Source organism: Rattus norvegicus, chromosome 2, assembly GCF_021556685.1.
Source record: "Rattus norvegicus strain SHRSP/BbbUtx chromosome 2, alternate assembly SHRSP_T2T, whole genome shotgun sequence".
NCBI lineage: Eukaryota > Metazoa > Chordata > Mammalia > Rodentia > Muridae > Rattus > Rattus norvegicus.
In genome coordinates this window covers 206,574,627-206,597,106 of record NC_141535.1, presented here as the reverse complement: position 1 = coordinate 206,597,106, position 22,480 = coordinate 206,574,627, and the positions used below count along the sequence as shown (strand labels likewise).

Sequence of the window (22,480 nt, the reverse complement as noted above, 5' to 3'; positions counted from 1 at the left end):
TGTAGGTGCCCTTGTATTTGGGGCATAGATATTTAGGATTGAGAGTTCATCTTGGTTGATTTTTCCTTTGATGAATATGAAGTGTCCTTCCTTATCTTTTTTGATGACTTTTAGTTGGAAATTGATTTTATTTGATATTAGAATGGCTACTCCAGCTTGCTTCTTCTGACCATTTGCTTGGAAAGTTGTTTTCCAGCCTTTCACTCTGAGGTAGTGTCTGTCTTTGTCTCTGAGGTGTGTTTCCTGTAGGCAGCAGAATGCAGGGTCCTCTTTGCGTATCCAGTTTGTTAATCTATTTCTTTTTATTGGGGAGTTGAGGCCATTGATGTTGAGAGATATTAAGGAATAGTGATTATTGCTTCCCGTTATATTCATATTTGGATGTGAGGTTATGTTTGTGTGCTTTCACTCTCTTTGTTTTGTTGCCAAGATGATTAGTTTCTTGCTTCTTCTAGGGTATAGCTTGCCTCCTTATGTTGGGCTTTACCATTTATTATCCTTTGTAGTGCTGGATTTGTAGAAAGATATTGTGTAAATTTGGTTTTGTCATGGAATATCTTGGTTTCTCCATCTATGTTAATTGAGAGTTTTGCAGGATACAGTAACCTGGGCTGGCATTTGTGTTCTCTTAGTGTCTGTATGACATCAGTCCAGGATCTTCTGGCCTTCATAGTTTCTGGCGAGAAGTCTGTTGTGATTCTGATAGGTCTGCCTTTATATGTTACTTGACCTTTTTCCCTTACTGCTTTTAATATTCTTTCTTTATTTTGTGCGTTTGGTGTTTTGACAATTATGTGACGGGAGGTGTTTCTTTTCTGGTCCAATCTATTTGGAGTTCTGTAGGCTTCTTTTTTTTTTCTTTTTTTTTCTTTTTTTTTTTTCTTTTTTTCGGAGCTGGAGACCGAACCCAGGGCCTTGCGCTTGTTAGGCAAGCACTCTACCACTGAGCTAAATCCCCAACCCCACTGTAGGCTTCTTGTATGTCTATGGGTATCTCTTTTTTTAGATTAGGGAAGTTTTCTTCTATGATTTTGTTGAAGATATTTACTGGTCCTTTGAGCTGGGAGTCTTCACTCTCTTCTATACCTATTATCCTTAGGTTTTATCTTCTTATTGAGTCCTGGATCTCCTGTATGTTTTGGACCAGTAGCTTTTTCCGCTTTACATTATCTTTGACAGTTGAGTCAATGATTTCTATGGAATCTTCTGCTCCTGAGATTCTCTCTTCCATCTCTTGTATTCTGTTGGTGAAGCTTGTATCTACAGCTCCTTGTCTCTTCTTTTGGTTTTCTATATCCAGGGTTGTTTCCATGTGTTCTTTCTTGATTGCTTCTATTTCCATTTTTAATTCCTTCAACTGTTTGATTGTGTTTTCCTGGAATTCTTTCAGGGATTTTTGCGATTCTTTCAGGGATTTTTGCGATTCCTCTCTGTAGGCTTCTACTTGTTTATTAATGTTTTCCTGTGTTTCCTTAAGGGAGTTCTTCACGTCTTTCTTGAAGTCCTCCAGCATCATGATCAAATATGATTTTGAAACTAGATCTTGCTTTTCTGGTGTGTTTGGATATTCCATGTTTGTTTTGGTGGGAGAATTGGGCTCCGATGATGCCATGTAGTCTTGGTTTCTGTTGCTTGGGTTCCTGCGCTTGCCTCTCACCATCAGATTATCTCTAGTGTTACTTTGTTCTGCTATTTCTGACAGTGGCTAGACTGTCCTATAAGCCTGTGTGTCAGGAGTGCTGTAGACCTGTTTTCCTCTCTTTCAGTCAGTTATGGGGACAGAGTGTTCTGCTTTCGGGCATGTAGTTTTTCCTCTCTACAGGTCTTCAGCTGTTCCTGTGGGCCTGTGTCTTGAGTTCACCAGGCAGCTTTCTTGCAGCAGAAAAGTTGGTCTTACCTGTGGTCCCGAGGCTCAAGTTCGCTCGCGGGGTGCTGCCCACGGGCTCTTTGCGGCGGCAGCAACCAGGAAGACCTGTGCCGCCCCTTCTGGGAGCTTATGCAGCCTCAGGAGTGCCCACCTGACCAGGCGGTGAGGTCTCTTTCCCACGGGGTCTGGGAGCAGAGAGCTGCTGCGGGCCGGGATCCGCGGGTGTGGGACTTCTGGTAAACACAGGACGTGCCCGGTCCTAGAGGAGTTCTGCCTCTGTGTGTCCTGATTTCACCAGGCAGCTTTCTTGCAACAGACAAGTTGGTCTTACCTGTGGTCCCGAGGCTCAAGTTTGCTCGCGGGGTGCTGCCCACGGGCTCTCTCCGTAGGTTTTTTTTTATTCCCTTTTGCTACACAACAGTTGTGTGACAGTACTGAAATGCTAGAGGTACATAGCCAGTGTGTCCTGTCAGAAGTTGAGCATTGCCTTTTCTTCCCTGTGAAGGAAGAAGAAACCTTGAGGTCACTGGGGAGTACCCTAGCAAGGTTACCCTTGGTCAGGAGTCATTGAAGGCAGTCTCTTCTCAGAAGACCACACTTGTGTGTGTGTGTGTGGGGGGGGTAATTTTATTGCCCTGAAAGATGCTCCTTCAAAGAAATTTTAGCGTAGCAGAGAGCTGGGTTTGTTGACTTGCTGAAGTGGTCATTACAGTTGGTGAACTCGGAGATTTGGGAGAACCAATCATAGGCAACGTCAAGGTCACGGCCTCACACCAGCAGAGCAAAAGGATGTAAAGGTAAAGATGATGCAGGTTGAGTATGCGCTTGTGAGAAAACAAGGAATATTTCTGACTCTTGAACTTGTAGAGAAATAAAAGGTCTTGAGACATGGCTCAGTGGCTTAGGGACCATCCCCTGGTACAGGATCCACAGTGGGTTCCCAGCAGCCATAGTAGGTGGCTCACAACTGTTCCAAACGATCCAATTCTTTTTTTCTGGCCTTTAAAGTTACCTGTGCTGGGGCTAGAGAGATGGCTCAGTGGTTAAGAGCACTGACTTCTCTTCCAGAGGTCCTGAGTTCAAATCCCAGCAACCACAGGGTGGTTCATAACCATCTGCAATGATATCTGGTGCCTTCTTCTGGTGTGTCTGAAGACAGCTACAGTGTACTCATATATAGTAAATAAATAATTCTTAAAAAACAAAAAAAAGTACCTATACTCACATATAACCTCCCCATCTCCCAATTAAAAATAATTAAAAAAAAAAAGCAGAGCTACAAGGAATGAAATCATTGAAGTAGCTAGGGAAAAGCATTGGGTCAGCATGAAGTTTGCAGAAAGAATTCATTTCAATGCAGGTGTAACCCCAGAAGGATACTGTTAGACAATTATTAGAGATCAGCAATGAGGATTTTAGTATTGATCACTTTTAAGACTAACTAGCTACTTCCAGGAAAGGACAAGTTAGGCAGGACCGTGGCTGGGCAAAATCAGGAGCTAGGAGTCCTTAATCCCACCCTTTCCACTTCCTGTTTCAGCATCTTTATTGTGTGTTGAATTCTATTTAATCTTACTTTTCTCTTTTCTTTCCAGGAGTAAGTCTGTTGTTCCTCTCCACCGCAGTCATTGTAAGGAAGTCAAAAGGATGAGTTTAGCTACCACCCTCAACTTTCTGATTCTGAGGTTCGAAGAGCCCCTGAGAGCCACATATATCACCGTACAAATTACCTTGAAGAGGGAAGAGACTCAAACCTCATTTATTCAACTGATTTCAGCCAGACACCAGGGAATACACATTCCTTTCGTAAGGCTCGAAGTGAGTCTTAACTACCGGGAGACCCCTCCTCACCAAGTGAGACACAGGAAGGAGTTCGATGCAAAGGCAAGAGGTTTATTTTCTGGTTCATCAGGGTCGACCTTCAATCAGCCCCTCGAGGCGAGTGACTAGAAGGTGACCTCGAATGGCTATAACAAGTAGTTTTTTATACTTTTTAGTTAAATTTATCGGCTAAGCACATTGACCTTTGGATCTATTGGCTAGCAAGCATATGACATGCATTCAAACTCTTATCTGGGACCAGAGAGTCAGGTGACTATCAGTCAGTACATTCTGTGGTTTTCCAAGAACGTCCCTGCTCCTCCTGGGAACTGAGGCTGGAGAATGGTACTTGGCCTAGCCTTGACTGGAGGCTGGAAGCTGGTACTTAGCTTAATCTTGACCTGATGCAGTGGGTATAAAGCTGGCAAAAGCCCTTAGGGTCCTTCACAGGAACTCCATAACCTACCTACTTTCTACCAGGCCAAGCCTCTTGATAGCTCTTACACTTCAGTAGAACTTAGGTCCTTCACTTTCAAATAGGCATATTTAGGCACGGGCATATTTAGAAATTGACCCTCTGTATTTATCCACAGAATAGACTCTACAGTTTTCACAGGATGACTACCAGGTGGAATCAGCATATACATGATAATTTAGAGTTAACTAGGGATAATGTTTTCTTAAATAATAAATTTAAAGTTGTTTATGTCTATATCTGTGTCTCTATATGGGTATGTGCATGCAAATGCAGAGGCCTACAGCTACAGAAGAGGGTGCTGGATCCTCTGGAGCTGGAGTTACTAGTATGTCTTAGTTTGAATTTTCTTGCTGTGAAGAGACACCATGACCGTGGCAACTCTTATAAAGGAAGACATTTAATTGGGACTGGCTTACAGTTTTAGAACTCCAGTCCATTATCACCATGGGAAGCATGACAGTGTTCAGGCAGACATACTGTTGGAGAAGGAGCTGAGAGTTCTACATCTTGACCTGAAGGCAGCAGAAGGAGACTGCCGTGCTGGCTTAGCTTGAGTGTAGGAGATTCAAAGCTTACTCCCAATGACACACTTCCTCCAGCAAGGCCACACCTACTCAACAAGGTCACACCTCCTAATGGTGCTACCTCATATGGGCCAAATGTTCAAGCATAAGAGTCTGTGGGAACCATACATATTCAAACGACCACAGGACAGTTGTGAGTTGTTAGATGTGAGTGCTGGGAACAGAATTGTTGTCCTTTGGAAGAGCAATATGCTTTCTTAACCAGTGAGCGGTGTCTCTAGTCTAACACCCCCATGATCATCTCCAACCCCAGGGATAATATTTTTAGTAGCAATATGATTGTCTCAATGGCTCCTCCTTTATTTTGGCATCTGATGCTAATTTAGGCAGAATAAGGAAACATTTGCACTGTATTATGCCAGGATGACTTGAAGGTTGGCTGTGCTCTGGCCAAAGGCTTTTCTTGCAGAGTGAAGCTTTGCTGGAGTTATCCCGTCAGGAGGGTGGAAGTGGATGGTCTCCATGTTTGACAAAGAAATGATGAAATATACTCTGGGACTTTCAGAGTCCTGTCTATAAATTATAAAGTGAGGCTGGTCCTTGGATCTACCTTACCGGTCCTTCCTGTATCTTTCCTCATAGCATCCTCTCATACACAATCCTTCATAGGCTACCATGTACCCAGGAAGCTACAAAGTGATAAAGCCATGCACATTCACCTTCCAAAGACGGTTTGCTTTGCCGGTGCAGGATGGTGAGCAAAGCTAGGCTTTTAGGAACACTTAGGAAATGCTCTACCACTGGGTTACTTCCCTAGCTGAGTTTTGACCAGCAATTCTCAAAATCCAAAAGCTCTCGAGCTTAAAATAAGCAAAGAAATGAACAAATGGATGAACATTACTGTGAGTTTCCTAATGCTTCCTTCCCATAGAGTATTTGACATAGACTGATCTTGTTTTTTTTTTTCTAACAGGGTTATATAAAATGTTTTGATCATCGTTCAATTTCATTTTTGTTCAGATCTTGCCTCATTGTAAGTGCGTGAGGTCACTTATAATAATAAACACAGTCTTTAAAATAGTAACCTATAAATCAGGCCCAGAGCAGTAAGAACCAGTGTGGAAAGTCGTGGCCAGGCATAAAAGTAGAACTTAAGTGAACTCCTAGAGTTAAGTTTCAAGACTGGTCTAGGATTCCGGGCGAAAGTGAAAAGGGAGATGTGATCCGTGTGCATCTATTTCTCCTCACCCCTCTCACCCTTTCCAAACACTCAGCTTCTTAGGGGAGATATACACAGCCATGCCTGATGCCTGGCCTCTGGAAGGAACTTCCCAGAAGAAGCGATATGTTTTACTAGCATCACAGTTTCTACAAAAAATTTTTCAATAACGGGCATAAAACGAAAAGGAAATAAGTCTTAATTGAATAAGGAAAAATAACGAGTGAATGGTTAGGCTTTGCTTTAGGTATGAAGGGAACAGTGAGTGTCCGTGACATGACTCAGGAGACCTGTGTTTGTTTACCAATTTATATCTCAGTAGCAATGACTAGGGATTTGAGAACCCTCACTTGTGTGCTTTGGAAACCTCACGCAATCACCTGGCACGGTTGCGTCAGTCTCTGGTTCACATGGAAATAGCCGAAGTGGTGTTCACTTGATGAGTGTTTGCTGAAGGACACAAACCCTGTGCTATTTTGTTGTGTGTTTATGTTGTGCTTCACGTAACGAAATACTTTCGGTTAATGGGCCATTAGGAAAGGAAAAGTTTTATTTACCCTGTTTATCTCAAACCAGGACAACATTGACTAGACTGTAAAAGGCGCTAAGTTGTCAGGGTTAATTCAGACAACGTGTGTCATTCCACCTTCTTCATATCACGCATCGCCTGGAACAAGACGCAGACGCCCATCTGCCTACCCGTGGGAGTCTTCTGGGCCACTTCCTGTTCCTAGTCCCTTCTCCTTTCTTGTTCTGACCCTAGCTAGGACCTCGGCCCAGTTTCCTGGAGACAGTCTGTGCTAAGCCTCTGACTCGCTACCCTGAAGGTCTGCGGCTGGAGGCTCCTGCCTTGCTGTCCTTTCTATGTTGTCCTGCTGTGCTGGGCCAGCTCGCCATGTTTCTTTGTGTCTGTGATTAGGTGTGCAGTCAGACTTTCCTCTCATGAGTAGACTAGAGTCAAAGAGAAAACTCAAATGCTGATGCTGACCACAGTGGTTTAACATGGTGAAAATAGCCAAAGGTGTATTCATCCATCCATCCATCCATCCATCCATCATCCATCCATCCATGCATCCATCCATTCATCTATCCATTCATCCATCCATCTATCCATCCATCCATCCATCCATCCATCCATCCATCCATCCATGCATCCATGCATCCATCCATCCATCCATCCATCCATCATCCATCTATCCATCCATACATCCATCCATCCATCCATCCATCCATCTATCCATCCATTCATCCATCCATCCATCCATCCATCCATCCATCCATCCATCCATCCATGCATATGCACACATGTACACACATACATAGACACATACATGCATACACATACATATGTACATACACACACATGTACACACACACACATCTGAAAAATGTTCAAATGTGTATCCATGTGTCCTAGTTATCTTTCTGTTGCTTTGATAAACACTATGACTGAGAAGCAGCTTGAGGAGGAAAGGGTTTATTATTTCATCTTACATTTCCATCACTGAAGGAAGCCAAGGGAGGAACTCAAGGCAGGAACCTCCAGGTAGGAACTGAAGTAGAGACCATGGAGAGATGCTGCTTACTAGCTTGCTCCCTCTGGTTTGCTTAGACACTTTTCTTATACAGGCCAGACCTATCTGCCTAGAGATGGCATTGCCAGAAGTGGGCTGGACCCTCCTGCCTCAATTAGCAGTTAAGAAAAATACCCCATGACAAGGGTCAATCTGATCTGGTGAATTCTTCCATTGAGGCTCCCAGATGACTTCAGGTCTATGTCAAGTTGACGGCTGAATCTAATAGGACAACATTCATCCGTCTGCCTGTCCATTGAAAAATGTTCAAATGCATACCCATCTATCCATTTCTCCCTCAAGTGCGTGGCACTGAGGAGTACATGGAAGCAAACATTACAGGTACTGTTTCTCTTCATAGTGTTGTGTTAATGATAAAGGAAGAAGGATTTTTAAACACATTTTGGTGTGTAATTTATTATTTAGCTATAGAGAGGAAACAGCTAACTAGGCAATTAGGGAAACCAATATGACAAAGTTGATGTGTTCTTCAAAGCAGTTACTAATTGTTTTCTATAGAGATTATCAAAATGGGCTGCTCCTGCTGCTCTAAGACCCTCTGCAGAGGAATTGGAGAGATGACTCAGTGGTTAAGAGCACTGACTGCTCTTCTAGAGATCCTGAGTTCAAATCCCAGCAACCACATGGTGGCTCACAACCATCTGTAGTGGGATCTGATGCTCTCTTCTGATGTGTCTGAAGACAGTTACAGTGTACTCACATACATGAAAGAAATAAATCTTTTAAAAAAAAGACCCTCTACAGCATCTGAAGATGTTATGCTGCAGTTGCAAAGAGGTGGTATTATGGCTGTAAATCAGGGACGCCAGTAGTCATCCTATGGTACATGAGACAGCCCCCACAATGACGAGTTATTGATACCAAATGATCAACAGATAGGACACAGGACTGGGGATGTAGCTCAGTGGTAGGATGCTTGCCTAACTAGTGCAAGGGTGAGCCTTAAAACCCCTGGCTACTTTATCCGCCAATCTAAATGTGTTCATTAGAGCAGCTAACCGAACTGCTTCCTTACCTGTTACTGTCTCCAATAATAACGTCTGGCATTTACTGCTTAGGGTGTGCAGGCATTATGGTAATTCTTTCAACTGATTATATCATTTAACTCTGAAAGCCCCAAGGGGTAGGCATCATTATCAGCTTGATTTTAGAGGTGAGGCAAGTTTGATGGAGTAAAGAAGCATACACAAATACTAATCTGGCAGGGGAGATGGCATGATATCGAAGATGGTTTTCCCAGGGGAAGACTTACTCAATGTGCTCCAAATGTGCTGACCCTGCATTTTCCACAAATGGGGAAAACTCAGTGACACAATTTATGGCAGCGAGGGGCTTCGTTCACATTCTTCCTTGTAAAAGTTCAGTTTTAATAACAAAATAAAGAAAGCCGTGCGAGGGTTGGGGTGATAGCTCAATGGTGGAGTGCTTGCTTCGCACACATGCAGCTCTGGGTTCAATGCCCGCCACTGCCAAAGAGACAAGCGACTAAAAGAGAAACGAAATTAAAAGCCTTGCCCAAGGTCTCATTGCTGGTGGCAGAGGTCTTTCTGTCAGCCAGGAATTGTGCCTTCTAGTCTTCATTACCACAAGTAACACCTTTAGCTCAAATGTGGACCTCCCCCTTCAGCTCATTAGCAGTTGCTTTCGTGAGCTTGCGTGGGCTCCAGGCTTCTGGTGGGAATCTGAGGGGAAAGAGGCTGGCATACAAGTGCATAAATTCAGTCCAAATTTGGGGAAGAATGTTTTACACTTGAAAACATCAACATCTAGTTTTGAAGATTAATTAACGGTTCTCCCACACAACTGTACAGTGGCCATATTAATCCAGTCTAATTAAACCAAATCAACCCAAACTGTTAGTCATCTTCAATCCAGAGATGCCAGTGTTGACATGGGACAAACAGCAGTGCTATAAATAGCAGACGAAGGCTGCCAGGCTCCCACATGGCCAGCCCGCCTTCGTTAGACTTGTTACTTTGCGCCTGCCTCTCTCTCTCTCTCTCTCTCTCTCTCTCTCTCTCTCTCTCTCTCTCTCTCTGTGTGTCTTTCTGTCACTTCTGCTTTACCAACAGCCCCCAAGGCAGGAATGATTCAAACAAACAAACAACCAAACAAACAAACAACCAAACAACCAACCAACCTATTCTTTTGCACTGCACTCTTTGTCAACTTTTGCTGTCTCCTGAACACAGGGCATCAGTGCGCAGTCGTGCAGCCCCTTGCTTGTGTTACGGTGTCGGAACACTCCCAGACTGTAAGATGATCAAGTTCCTTCACCCCACAATCTAGCTGATAGAAGGTAACTGAACACCATCTCTGCCCATGCGATAGGGGAGAATTCCTCTGTCTTCTCACCCGAGGACGACAGGCTTGTGCCACCCAGAAGAATGACAAGGTGACTCAGAATATGTGGGGTCCGCACAGCCCAGGGGGATATCTCTATGAAGAGGAAGAAGTATGGGCCCCACAGATCGCAGGTCAGTGTGAAGACTGCCGTTTTGCTTGCTCCCAGTGAGTTTTTGAAATAGCTTGTGTTGAAATAACCCATTGATTTCGCTGTTCTGTTTTTAGGCCTTTGAACCTAAATGAACGTCTTTAATACACCCTGAGGCATTTTTTTTATTAACTTGAGTATTTCTTATTTACTTTCGAGTGATATTCCCTTTCCCGGTTTCCGGGCAAACATCCCCCTAATCCCTCCCCCTCTCCTTCTTTATGGGTGTTCCCCTCCCCATCCTCCCCCCATTGCCGCCCTCCCCACAACAATCTAGTTCACTGGGGGTTCAGTCTTGGCAGGACCAAGGGCTTCCCCTTCCACTGGTGATCTTACTAGAATATTCATTGCTACCTATGAGGTCAGAGTCCAGGGTCAGTCCATGTATAGTCTTTAGGTAGTGGCTTAGTCCCGGGAAGCTCTGGTTGCTTGGCACTGTTTTTCATAAGGGGTCTCGAGCCCCTTCAAGCTCTTCCAGTTCTTTCTCTGATTCCTTCAGCGGGAGACCTATTCTCAATTCAGTGGTTTGCTGCTGGCATTCGCTTCTGTATTTGCTGTATTCTGGCTGTGTCTCTCAGGAGCGATCTACATCCGGCTCCTGTCTGCCTGCACATCTTTGCTTCATCCATCTTGTCTAATTGGATGGCTGTATATGTATGGGCCACATATGGGGCAGGCTCTGAATGGGTATTCCTTCTGTGTCTGTTTTAATCTTTGCCTCTCTATTCCCTGCCAAGGGTATTCTTGTTCCCCTTTTAAAGAAGGAGTGAAGCATTCACATTTTGATCATCTGTCTTGAGTTTCATTTGTTCTAGGCATCTAGGGTAATTCAAGCATTTGGGCTAATAGCCACTTATCAATGAGTGCATACCATGTGTGTTTTTCTGTGATTGGGTTACCTCACTCAGGATGATATTTTCCAGTTCCAATCATTTGCCTACGAATTTCATAAAGTCATTGTTTTTGATAGCTGAGTAATATTCCATTGTGTAGATGTACCACATTTTCTGTATCCATTCCTCTGTTGAAGGACATCTGGGTTCTTTCCAGCTTCTGCCTATTATAAATAAGGCTGTGATGAACATAGTGGAGCACGTGTCTTTTTTATATGTTGGGGCATCTTTTGGGTATATGCTCAAAAGAGGTATAGCTGGATCCTCAGGCAGTTCAATGTCCAATTTTCTGAGGAACCTCCAGACTGATTTCCAGAATGGTTGTACCAGTCTGCAATCCCACCAACAATGGAGGAGTGTTCCTCTTTCTCCACATCCTCGCCAGCATCTGCTGTCACCTGAGTTTTTGATCTTAGCCATTCTCACTGGTGTGAGGTGAAATCTCAGGGTTGTTTTGATTTGCATTTCCCTTATGACTAAAGATGTTGAACATTTCTCAGCCATTCGGCATTCCTCAGCTGTGAGTTCTTTGTTTAGTTCTGAACCCCATTTTTAATAGGGTTATTTGTCTCCCTGCGGTCTAACTTCTTGAGTTCTTTGTATATTTTGGATATAAGGCCTCTATCTGTTGTAGGATTGGTAAAGATCTTTTCCCAATCTGTTGGTTGCCGTTTTGTCCTAACCACAGTGTCCTTTGCCTTACAGAAGCTTTGCAGTTTTATGAGATCCCATTTGTCGATTCTTGATCTTAGAGCATAAGCCATTGGTGTTTTGTTCAGGAAATTTTTTCCAGTGCCTATGTGTTCGAGATGCTGCCCTAGTTTTTCTTCTATTAGTTTGAGTGTATCTGGTTTGATGTGGAGGTCCTTGATCCACTTGGACTTAAGCTTTGTACAGGGTGATAAGCATGGATCGATCTGCATTCTTCTACATGTTGACTGAGGCATTTTTAGAAATAATAACTCAACTAGAATTCATATGTGTTTGGTTGTCAGCGGGTTAAAACACCTTTAAGCATATAGTCGATAACAGTGTCTAGTGGGTTAAATGTCAAAGATGTTGACCTTTCTTAGGAAGGAGAGGTTGACAGATGGAGATATTTTTGTGGGTGAGCATCCCTTTGTGTGCGTGTCATCAATACTAGTGTGTCACTTCCCCCAGTATGTCTCACAGGGACCACTTCATTTCTGACTTCTTTGAATTCATTGCATAGCAAATGTCTGCCTGAGGGTGTGTGTGTGTGTGTGTGTGTGGTGTGTGTGTGTGTGTGTGTGTGTGTGTGTGTGTGTGTACAGTGTACGGAGTTTGTTTTTGTGTGTGGTGTGAGTGTGAGTGGTGTATGGGGTGTGTTTTTGTGGTGTATGTGTTATATGTGGTATGTGTGGGTGTGTTGTGTGTGTTATGTATGTGTGCTTGTGTGAATGTGTGTGTGTGATTCTTCCATCCTTTAAAAGTTATAGAAATGTTAAATATTCTTTAAAAATCCAAGGCTTGCCACTAGTTCAGGTCAGTACTATAATTCTACATTCTAGAGCTGTCAGAAAGGTTTACAGAGGCACTGCTGTTAATTGACCTTATTCTTAAACACCTTTTCACATTGCTTATAGCCCTTCGAGATACCACAAGCATTTAGAGTCCTACTGAGTGAACATAGCGGTTGGCATTAGAGAACTGAAACCTGTACCTGGAATGTTCTCTCAGCCCTGGGCATGACAGCTTTTTCATTTGTTCCCATTTGACAGAGAAGACAAGCGTAGCTTCCCTGAAGCCCTGCAGGTCAGGCATACAGCTAAGAATACAGGGCTTGAATGCAGGGCCTGACACTGAAGGCCACATCGCCAAGGCTCTCCTGAGGGTAACTGTCCTTGGACCCAGGGTTTAGCTGAAGGATCACAGAGAGACAACAGAAAGAGCAGTGTGAGCAGACAGTGGGGGCTGATGGCTGACGGGATACTTCTAATTTTCCTCATCTGAATTTTATAGCAGTTATGAAGTAACAAATCTGCCCAGGAAACTGGATATCCCTTCCAGATAGATAATACTGTATTTTATGAAATTTATCTGTGGCTGTTTTATCGAGAACTCAATTAGTCCTTACAATGCTTTGATCACACACCATTCCGTCCTTCCTCCTCATTTCCTCCCCTATCACCCACATCACTTTTCCCTCCCACCTTCATCTCCCCTCTTCCCTCCCCTCCCACTGAGTCCACTTTGTGTTGACTGTGTGCATGGATGTAAGGCCATCTACTGTGGTCTTGCAGGGGCCATATTCCTGAAGATATTGCCTTCTCTTCCCTCAGCTGCCATCTGTTACCAAGAACTCCTTAGCTAGGGGTGGGACATCATGAACCCTTCCGCATCCATGTTGGGATTTTGATATGCTGGATCTTGTGCAGGTCTTGTGTGTATAGTCACAGCTGCTGTGAGTGAGTCCACATATGCATCAGCCCTGACCGGACACTCCTTTGAAAACATTTTCCTGGTGTCAGACAGCTCAGCTGGATTCTAAACTCCTACCTTGGCTCATTTCCACTAAGAAGCACACAGAGGGGAAGTTAATTTTAATGTAGTAAGAGTTTCATTAGAGAAGTAGTGTATTTGAATTCTAATTCTGCAGAACTTTCTCTCTCTCTGTGTGTGTGTGTGTGTGTGTGTGTGTGTGTGTGTGTGTGTGTACACGCATGCTCACCTGACTGGCCAGTAGAATCCTGGGATCTACCCATCCCTACCCTCATCTTACAGGGTGGTCAGAGACATGCAGTGTCTGGCTTTTATATGGATGCCTGTAAATTCAAACTCAGATTCTTATGTAAGCACAGTAAGCTCTTTACTCACTGAGCCACCCCCTCAGCACCCATCCCTGTGTCTAGAGGGCCAGAGTCTCACTCTATACATAAGACTGGCCTGAGAACTTCAATACTGTCTCAAACATACAGCAGGCCATACTTCCTGAGTGCTAGGATTATACATGTTAATGCTATACCTTCTATCCTCCCCCCACCTTTTAAAGAAAGATTTCATATAGCTCAGGTTGGCCTTGAACTCACTATGTAGCTGAGGATAGCCTTAAGGTTGTGGCTCATCTGTCTCCATCTACAGAACATTGGGATTTCAGCCATGTGCACCACTCGACTTATTTTTTGCAGTGTTTGTGGTCCAGCTCCAGGGCCTGTTGCGTGCTAGAGAAGCATCTAATCAGGCTGCATCCCAGACCTAAGTTTCTACTCTCCGAAGCCAGGCTTGTTCTCCACATCCTGAGAACTAACATCTCTGGGCTGATCACTCACCTTATACGTCTCGCTTTTTATGTAATCCAATTTTTAGGATCTCATACAAGACATGACTCAGTCTTGTGGGGATGGCAGTCACCGGCTTAGATGTCTTCACAGAGCCCATGCATGATGAGCATCTCCAGAGAGAGCAGGATCTTCAGCATGCGCCCACCTGCTCTCACCACTCACTCCACACTCGCTTTCTCACACGTTCCCTTTCATTTACTTCCTCTACCCATGCAAATCTTTCCTCACCCATCGGTGTTTGACAGTCCCTCCAACTGAAAAACATCTTTCCCCAAATAGCTGCACAGCACGCTTCTGTGTTTCCTTCAGATCTTCGCTCTGTAACACGTTACAAGAGAGATTCCCATTGTGGCCCTGTTCTGGAAGTGCCCCTTTGCCCTGTGTCTTAAGAACCCAGCTTTATTTTTTCACAGTCCTTGACTCCACCCAATGGGTTATGTATTTGTTTCTTGCTTTCCCCTTTCCCTGGTTATGTACCACACCTGAAATGTAAGCTCCTTAGCTACAGGAGTGTGTGTGTGTGTGTGTGTGTGTGTGTGTGTGTGTGTGTGTGTTCTGTTTACTGCTTTAATCCCATTATCAGGAACAATGTCTGGCACAAAATACTTATTTGAAACTCATTTTTGAAATGAATGTCAATTAATACTTTAATTTCCAACCTTTGCAGTACCTCAGATTGGTCTTTTCTTTTTCTTGTTTTCTTATTTTAAGAGGCTGTATGCAAAATAAGCTGTCTAAGTGTTTGTTAAGAACTGTGGATCTCGGGGCTAGCTCTCCTGCCTGCCTTAGGGGTGAGGGTGGGAGAGGGCATCTCTCTCTTGCCCATGCTGCCTCCTGGCAGACAAGTTTGGAGGCCGGCTCACCCATGCTCAGGGCTAGCTTGCCTGTGCCCCTGCCATCAGGGCCATCTCTACTCTGCTGCTCAGGTGCAGAGCCTGCTCTCCCAAATGCTGTAGCACATGAGGGACAGGAATGGCTCTCCTGATCATATGACCCTGTTGGGGTTAACTCTTCCCACCTCCCACCGATGGCAAGAGCAAAAGGGAAGTGATAGGATCTCTTCCTTGCTGACACCACCCCATAGCAGACAAGTGGCAGGGCCAGCTCTCCTACACTCAAGCCTTTGGGACCAGATCAACTGAAACCCGAACAATGAGGGCTAGCTTTACTGTGCTGCCCAGGTGAGGTGCAGGTCTGCTCTCCCTGAGTGTGTAAGAGGTAAGGAGAGCTGGTTCTGCCTCTTGTGTAGACAAGGGGGCGATACCCTCTTCTCATTCCTCAGTCCTTTGCCATATTTAGCAGGTGGGAGATCTGGCCCCGGGGTCATGAGAGTAGAGCTCACCATGTCTCTCACCAGCTGTAACACTCGGCAGAGAACCTGCACTTCACCAGGGGAGCAGGGTAGAGCTGGCCCTGGTTGTGGGGTTGGCTGGTGAGGATACAAGATCAGGAAAGCTGGTTGGCTGACCTGCTCAGATATCTCTCAAGCCCAGATCCAGGGATTCGAACTGACCCACCCAAACATCTACCCCATAGTTGAACTTCTGGAGTACGTGAAGCAGCCAGTCCTACAGATCCAAAACTACAAGATCTCCATGACACAGGGCAGCAACAGAATATCAGAAAGGAGTGCCAGTAAGGTTCCAGTATTGATAGACTAGCAGAAGCCAGAGGCCTTGTACCAGACCAATGACTCACTGCAATGAACATTTGCAAGAAAAGAAGTGTGAACAAAATGAGGATACGGTGGGATACACCGAGACACACTGTAGCTTCCATAAGGTTTTTTCTCCCTATTGTGGGGAAGGTTGTAAGGGTAGAGGCTAGAAACAAGGGAAGGGGGAGATGAGTGAGAGTGGGGTGCATGATGTGAAATTCACAAAGAACCAATAAAGGTTTAAAACGTGTGGCTCCTGGGACCTCATGGGTACTCTGCAGAGAGTTTTCAGAAGAAGTGATTAAAACAGTAAATCTGTGTATACAAGGCCCCTCAACGTATCTAGTTATACACAGTGACATTCCAAAGGGCTCAAAGGAAAAGAAAACTTCCATGGGTCTTCGGTCATATGATGGTTTAGTCTGGAGATGTCACCAGGTCCTATTTCTATCTCCAACCTGCTCTGTCTTTTGTGGTTAGCCTTGGCCTTGGATTCCATTTTAAATGTCCCCCATGGCTACACACTAAAGGCTTAGTTAGTCATAAGCAGTTTGTGTGTGTGGGGGGGGTGATGCAAAACTGTCTAGTGGAAGGAATCTAAGTCATCGGGGGAGTGTGCCCTTGAAGGAGAGAATGGGACTTAGATCAGCAACTTGCTTCACTAAAGTAAGCTTTGCACTGGAGTGTGCTGCCTTCCTTGCATGGGCTCCAGTACAATAGAGCCAACCAACCCTGGACTCACACTTCAAAATTCCCCACCCCCATCCATCTCCTCCATTGCTTCCTCTGAGAGCTAGTCTTATTAGCCAAGGGTCGCCTAGAATTCAATGAACAGTTGAAGATGACCTTGAACTCTTGGTCTTTCTGTCTCTGCATTTGCCAAGTGAAGGGGATGACAAACGTGAGCCACCACCCATCTCTCCCCTTTTCATTTGTTTTGGTCGTTCAGGCTCGTCTGCTGTCGGCTCAGTTCTAATGGCTGCTTCTTTTCCCGTCTGCAGTTTTGACCCAAGATACCAGCCTTAAACAAAACAACACAAGCCACTCCCTCATTTCTTCATCGCTCTCGTGGCCCCGCCTCACCACCTCTTTCCCTCCCAAGCTTCTTAGAAGTATGGCTTTCATCTTCCACTCTGTCATATTTGGTACAAGGCCCCAGAGACACAGCAGCGAGCAGAATCAGCAGAAGTTCATGCCGAATAAAATTATAATCTAGGGGGAAAGATTTACAATAAACAAAATAAATTATTAAACTACAATAAACAAAATAAATAAAAAGTAAATCATGTTTTAGAAACGTAAATGTTATGAGGAAGATAGTGCTGGGAGTGTGGGGGTGACTTATGACTTTAGAGGTGTACAGGAGAGGCCTCATTGGCAAAGTGACATTTCAGTAAAGACCTACAGGGGTGAGTGAGTGAGCACTGAGATAAGAAGCTGAGGGAGGAGAGGTTAGAATGTTCAAGAAACTGCCAGGACCAATATGGCTGGAGAGAAGAGAAATTGAGTCAGACACTATTGGGACTAGATGATGCCGAGAGATACTATATTGCAATCTAATGATTTTGACTTTTTCTCTGAATGGTTTGTGATAGATACTATTAAAATAAAGAATCCATAAAGCCGGGCAGGATTCTGGAAGGATGCCCATGGCTGCCCTGAGGGACACTAGCTAGAGAATTGCTGCAGTTACTTAGAGATTATAGTGGCTTTGATGTAATAAAATGATTGGAGAAGCATTCCAATTATGAGTATATTTTTGTTTGAGTAACAGGGTGTCTTGCAGCACAAACTCACCTCACATTTACTGTGGTGGTTTGAATGAGACTGCCCTCCACCCCCACCCCATAGGTTCATATATGGATTAGAAGGTATAACCTTGAAGTTTTAAAAGATCCCTAGTGTTCATATTCCTTATCTCTGTCTCTCTGTCTCTCTCTGTCTGTCTCTGTCTGTCTCTCTTAGCCTCTCTGTCACTGTCTGTGTCTGTCTCTTCTCTGTCTCTCTGTCTCTGTCTCTGCTCTCTCTCTCTCTCTCTCTCTCTCTCTCTCTCTCTCTCTCTCTCTCTCTCTCTCTCTCTCCTCTCTGTCTCATGGTTGTGCCTCAAGATGTGAGCTCTCAACTATTCCTTTGCTTAGCTGTTATGGACTCCACCATGTGAAGCCATAAGCCCAGAAGAAACTTCCTTCTCTAAGTTGTCTTGGTAATGGTATTTTATCACAGCAATAGAAAAGTAACTGAGACCCTTACTGAGGAGCCAAAGTTGACCTTAAACTCTGATCCTCCTGCCTCTACCTCCTAGGTCTGGGATTTTAGGTATGAGCTATTTCTAGCTCTGAATATATATTTAAGGTACAGGTTGCAGGGTATGCTGCGGACATGATGTGCCATGCGATAGAAAGGACTGGGCTGTTAAGATAAATCCAAGGTCCAAGGCTCAAGGCATTGGAAAGGTACAATGTCAATCAAATGAGGTAGCGATTGTACAGGGATTATGCTTTTATTTTTAATAACACCAGAAGTTTTGGGTTTGGGGAAAAAAATCACAAGACTGCATACAGATCATAGTCAAAAGCCACAGGACGAGATGAGGTCATTGAAGAGGAAGTGGCTAAGGCAGAAACACACACACTCTCAGCTCTGGGTGCTCCAGTTTTAGAGAACTGAGGGATTCTCAGAAGGAGCAGATCCTAGGAAAGCAGCAGCCCACGAGGCAGAAAGGGAACCAGGAGATTAACAGCGGAAGCCAAAGAAGAGAGCGATTAGAAGGGGAGAGAACAAATGTGTTCAGTGCTGCTTGTAGGTCATGTAAAATGAAGAATGAGAAGTTATGGGGGATTAGTGGGGACCGCTGGGGACTGCACTAGGATGTCTTTGATGTGATGTGGTACAGCAATCGGACTGCAGTGTGTGCAAGGAAAAGTGAGCTGAGAACATCTGGAGACAAATTTTGAGTTTTCACACACACACACACACTCACTTACACACACTCACACACACACTCTCACACACTCACACTCTCTCACACACACACTCACTCTCACACACACAGTCAAGCACACACTCTCACACACTCTCACACACACGCACACACTCTCACACACTCTCACACACACTCACGCACACACTCTCACACACTCTCACACACACTCACGCACACACTCTCACACACTCTCACACACACTCTCACACACACTCTCACACACACTCACTTACACACACACTCACACACACACTCACACACACACTCACACACACTCACACACACTCACACTCTCTCACACACACACTCACGCACACACACACTCACGCACACACACACTCACGCACACACTCTCACACACACTCTCACACACACTCACTTACACACACACTCTCACACACTCACACTCTCTCACACACACACTCACGCACACACACACTCACGCACACACTCTCACACACTCTCACACACTCTCACACACTCTCACACACTCTCACACACACTCTCACACACACTCTCACACACACTCACACACACACACTCACACACACTCACACACACTCACACACACTCACACTCTCTCACACACACTCACGCACACACTCTCACACACTCTCACACACACTCTCACACACACTCTCACACACACTCACTTACACACACACACTCACGCACACACTCTCACACACTCTCACACACACTCTCACAAACACTCTCACACACACTCTCACACACTCACACTCTCTCACACACACACACTCACTCTCACACACACACTCAAGCACACACTCTCACACACTCTCACACACACTCACGCACACACTCACACACACACTCACACACACACTCTCACACACTCACACTCTCTCACACACACACACTCTCACACACACACACTCACTCTCACACACACACTCAAGCACACACTCTCACACACTCTCACACACACTCACGCACACACTCTCACACACTCTCACACACACTCACGCACACACTCTCACACACTCTCACACACACTCACGCACACACACACTCACACACACTCACACACACTCTCACACACACTCACTTACACACACACTCACACACACACTCACACACACTCAAGCACACACTCTCACACACTCACGCACACACTCTCACACACTCTCACACACTCTCACACACACTCTCACACACACTCACACACACACTCACACACACTCACACACACTCACACACTCTCTCACACACACACTCACACACACAGAGTTTATACCTGGATGCAAGTGAAGACCAGTGGACAGCCTAGGTGTCTCTCCTCCTGTCTACCTTGTTCTGTTGTTTTTCTTACAGGGTCTCTCATTAGAACCTGGGTTTACGGAGTAGGTGTGGCTGGCGGCCAGCAAGCCCCCGTGCTTCTCCTTGGTGGCCCTAGCACTGGGATTATAAGTGTGCCACTGTACTTGGCTATTTACATGGGTCCCAGAAACTGAATTCGGAGGTGGTGGGCACTTGAGCAGCAGCACTTTCCAACTGAGATATCGCCCCAGAGAGATAGCATTCTATTTGAATAATCCAGAGATTGTTATAATTTTTGATTGCTTTCTGGTGCTGGGATTTGAATCTGGGGTCTCATGTAGTCAATAAATTCAGCTATATTCTCATACCTTTCTAGTATCTTTGGTACAATGCACTGCTTGGCCCGCCTGGCTTACCAATATCTGTATTTCTCTATGCCTCGGGTTATGTTTTTTTTTGTTTTAAATCTTACATGCATGCAACCAAAGGAAGTACCAGGATAACATCCCAGGGCCCAACTATCAACCAATGGGTAGTGGGAGCTGATAGGTAAATCTCCTATCTTATTTTGGGGAAGAGGAGGTGGGTGGAGCTTAAGGTCGTGGTTTTATATCTTTATGCAGTGTATCTATGGAAAATAAGTTTTGTTGTTTACAATGGCTTCTAGGCCTGAAGACAACATTGCCTTTTCTTCCTGGCCTCATTTCTCCCCTCCAGATGCTGTTCCCTGTAATTCCCCGATAGATTTCTTGCTCTTGAATCTTTGCTTCAGGGGAACCTAAGTCAAGTCAAGACGCTTCATATTTAAATGTCACCTGAAGTTCAGTGATGCTCTATGGCCCTATGTTCTGGGAGGGTGGAGCACCAGAGAGGGTGTGGAATTCCTTGCTTCTTCATATCTTCCTGTTCCCCCTCTTCAGCTGTTCCTGATTCATAGATCCCTTATAGTAAATGTTAACTTTACATTTTAGAGTTCACAACATTTGTGCTTGAAAGTTTTATTAACAAATACTTTGGAGGAGGGGGCAAGTTCACTCAGTGCATTAGAAAAAGGGAAGGTTACTACACTACTTTTGCTAACAATTCCGACGCTTTTTTTAAATGTTTAAAAAAGATTTATTTATTATATGTAGGTACACTGTAGCCATCTTCAGACACACCAGAAGAGGGCATCAGATCTCATTACAGATGGTTGTGAGCCACCATGTGGCTGCTGGGATTTGAACTCAGGACCTCTGGAAGAGCAGTCAGTGCTCCTAACCTCTGAGCCACTTCTCTAGCCCCCGACACTTTTTTCCTAGTTCTTGACATAGAACATCCAAAATTATTAAAATTTCCCTCACTGATAGTGTAATAGGAACATCTTTTGTAATTTGCAAACTGATTTAGATGCCACCTGAGTTTATGTTGGTGTGGTAACCCTAATTTTGTGACAGTAGATGGTTGCTAAAGGAACCAACCACTTGAGCCCTACCCCTCTGAGAAGAAAGGATGGGCTGGAGACTGAACTGATTCACCAATACCTAGTGATTTATCAATTATTGATAGAATAATCAAATTCCTCTATTAATAAAATAAACATGGGATTCAGAGAGCATCAACACAGGTGAACATTTGGGGGTGTTGGGAGGATAGTAAGACATGTCCTCCTGAATTCTACGATGAGGAGAAATTGAAGGGACCCCTGCTGACTAGCTAGCTGGTCAGTAAGAAGTGTGGGTGACAGCCTGGGTCTTGCAGCTGATGTCTGAAGTAGAGGTAGTCCTGTGATAGGCCGTCCTTGACTTCTGGGATTGATAACTCCAGGTGGACACCGTCAGAGTTAGGTTGAATGGCAGGACACCCAGCTGATGTTGGCAGAAGAGCTTGGTGAGGAAACCCTGACGAGTTTGTATCTGAAGTGCTAGGAGTGAAGAAGCAGGGAACACCCAGAACGCAAGTCCTCTTACACACATGCTTCTTTCCGCAGTTTTTAGGCATTAGCGTACTGTGAGCATTGTCAGATAGAAGGATGAGGGAAAGTGTTAGTTTCATGACACACACATTAATTTTGCATCAGCAGTGTCTAACTATGTAAAGTCTGAGGAAACTATTAATTTGACAGTAATGTTCACGGATCTTGGGTGATTCCCTTTTGGGATACTAATTAGAATATTAATTATTCAACCAGGAATCTATGAAAGAGACAGATTGTTGTCTAGTCAAGAGTAGGTTTTAAATTCTCCTAGAGAGACTAGTTTTTCCTCAATGTAGTATTGTGCTATTAAGGTAGACTTCATACAGGTATATGAAGAATACTAGATCTCTCCCTTTACTGCTGCTAAGCATGTAACTCCCCTCTGTAACTGTCAAAAGTGTTGTCCATT

The 22,480-nt window shown here is 44.5% G+C and overlaps 1 protein-coding gene across 3 annotated transcripts in view; it reads right to left on the bottom strand.

The window, feature by feature from the left end:
• The window catches only part of LOC120100925 (uncharacterized), a 44,077-nt gene that overhangs the window by 6,406 nt on the left and 15,191 nt on the right, over nucleotides 1-22,480 (bottom strand). The window contains exon 3 of one of the 3 annotated variants that reach the window (XM_087642413.1): nucleotides 2,199-2,364. The exons of 1 other annotated variant lie outside the window; for it this stretch is intronic. In XM_087642413.1, the coding sequence (XP_087498539.1) occupies nucleotides 2,199-2,364 (166 nt within the window). Of the gene's footprint in view, nucleotides 1-2,198; nucleotides 2,365-21,623; nucleotides 22,102-22,480 lie in introns of those variants that run through there. One more of the 3 variants, XR_015676805.1, reaches the window with a different exon arrangement.